Genomic DNA, 2089 nt, shown 5'->3' with positions numbered 1-2089 from the left:
ACGGGGTTGGGCGCGGCCGGTGTGGCCGGCTGGGGGAAGGAGCGGCAGCGGCCGGACTGGAGGAAAGAGCACTTTATCCCAGTTTTACAGTTTGGTTTACAGCGTCTGTTTGGCCGTAGCTAAAATGAACTCTTAAAATGCATTTTTATCCCGAATTTCAGTTTTACAATTTGCGATTTTAAGAAGTCTGCTAGAGATGCTCTTAGTACTACAAATTCGTTCTTCTATTCATGATCTACGTCTGCTAGAGATGCTCTTAGTACTACAAATTCGTTCTTCTATTCATGATCTACGTCTGCTAGAGATGCTCTTAGTACTACAAATTCCTTCTTCTATTCATCATCTACTTATTTACAGTTACGCTGGATTTCTGCCACCAATTTCACTAGTACAGCTAAGATGGATGGCACATGATAGTAGCAAAGCTAGAAGATGTGGAGCGTGTGGATGTTGAGGAGCGCGACCCTGGTCTGCACGAGGCTCCGGAACACCTTCTCGCTCCCGGCCTCCATCTCCTCGATGAACTCCTCCAGCTCCTCCAGCCTTTCCGCCACGGCTATCTCCTCCGACCCCGACCCCGGCGCCGGCGCCTTCTTGTTGTTCTTCGTCACCAGGCACGCCAGCGCCGCCGTCCCTTTGCACGAGCACGACTCCGCCGCCACGGACCCCAACATGGCCGCCACGGCCCCGAACAGCGCGGCCGAAGCCGACGCCGTGGCCGCGGCCGACTCCATCAGCAGCCCCGTCACCTCCACCTCCGCCGAGCTGCCATGACCGCCGCCGAGGATGCTCAGGCGCGAGGGCCCGACGGCGCACTCGCTGGCCGTGGCGGCCAGGCGCGCGAGCTCCTTCCCGGCCCTGCGCTGCGACCGCACTGCCGAAGCCAGGCGTGCCCCGTCGCGACGGCGCACGGCCGCCAGAGCCTCGGCGACGTCCTGCTTGAGCGGCACCACGGCCTCCTGGAAGCAGCCGTGCGCGTCGGCGAGGCGGAGGAAGGAGTCCAGGAGGCGGTCGACGCTGCCGCCGGCGCCGGAGAGCGCGGCCTGGGCCTCGGGCAGGTCGAGCAGGTCGCCGAGCGCGGCATGGAGCGCGTCTACGTGCGCCAGCCCCGTGGCCACGGAGGCGGCCAACGCGGCCGTGCCCTGCTGCGCCCAGGCGCGCACGGAGCGGATGTGGGTGACTGTTGCCGTGTAATGCCAAGATCGTTCTTGGTTTCTGGCCTCTGTTTTTATTCCTTTTTTTTTTTTGGTGAGTCCAGATCGATCTGCCCAGCATGCATAATCAGCTTTCTGATCGAGATTCAGCAGAGCAAGACCACAACACAGGTTGTAGGGATACTCCCCAACTTACATCCAGATTCAGATTTCTATATTTGAAAGGATTTTCTTTTGTGTTCATCTTTGTTCACCGATTAAGTGAGAAATCTCTTTAGATATGATACAAGTATCTTACAGTTGAGTCATATATATTAGCAACCAGGGCTCAACCCCCTCTCCCCCTTCCTCCTAATTGCAGTAAGTGCGAAGCGAGAGTAAGCCGACATGGTTTTCGGCGACCCTCGATGAACTCATGGGATCCCCTTTCTTTGTTGGAAGCTCCGGTAACGAGAGCGGAGAGGAACTTATGGACACATTACACACTATACAGTTGGTAGAATTTATTTATTTGGTGTTACAACTAAATTTGAGACTCCTCATAAACTCTTAACACACTCTACCAAGTTTGGATATTTAAGGATACTAAGGATATGGAAAGACATAAAAATGCTATAATATAATCTGTAGAAATGTATACTCGAAGAAATGTTATATATTTGTTCTCTTAGATTTATGGAGAAATGCATTGTGATAAAAGATTTGCATAAATATATCAAATTAAAATGAAATTTATATCATTTATTGATAAAAATATAATTTAATCTTTAACATGTGAAAACTATTTGGATAATGATAAATAATAAAAATTATGAATGTTACTATACCAAAGCGTGAATATATAGTTAATTATACTAGTTATACAAAAAATACTAGTCAAAATAGTATGTTGAAAATTGCGTGTATTAATAAAATAATATGTGGTTACTACTAAG

At 49.7% G+C, this 2089-nt stretch overlaps 1 protein-coding gene across 1 annotated transcript in view; it reads right to left on the bottom strand.

Annotated features, from left to right (window-relative positions):
* Window positions 1-425: 425 nt before the first annotated feature.
* The window catches only part of LOC119334077, a 23766-nt gene continuing 22102 nt past the window's right edge, over window positions 426-2089 (bottom strand). Inside the window, exon 2 of the mRNA XM_037606739.1 lies at window positions 426-1180. Within this exon, the coding sequence (XP_037462636.1) occupies window positions 426-1180 (755 nt within the window). The remainder of the gene's footprint in view (window positions 1181-2089) is intronic.

This window comes from Triticum dicoccoides, chromosome 7A (genome assembly GCF_002162155.2).
Source record: "Triticum dicoccoides isolate Atlit2015 ecotype Zavitan chromosome 7A, WEW_v2.0, whole genome shotgun sequence".
Taxonomy (NCBI): Eukaryota; Viridiplantae; Streptophyta; class Magnoliopsida; order Poales; family Poaceae; genus Triticum; species Triticum dicoccoides.
The sequence above is the reverse complement of the archived record's forward strand: the minus strand, read 5'-3'. Positions and strand labels throughout refer to the sequence as shown.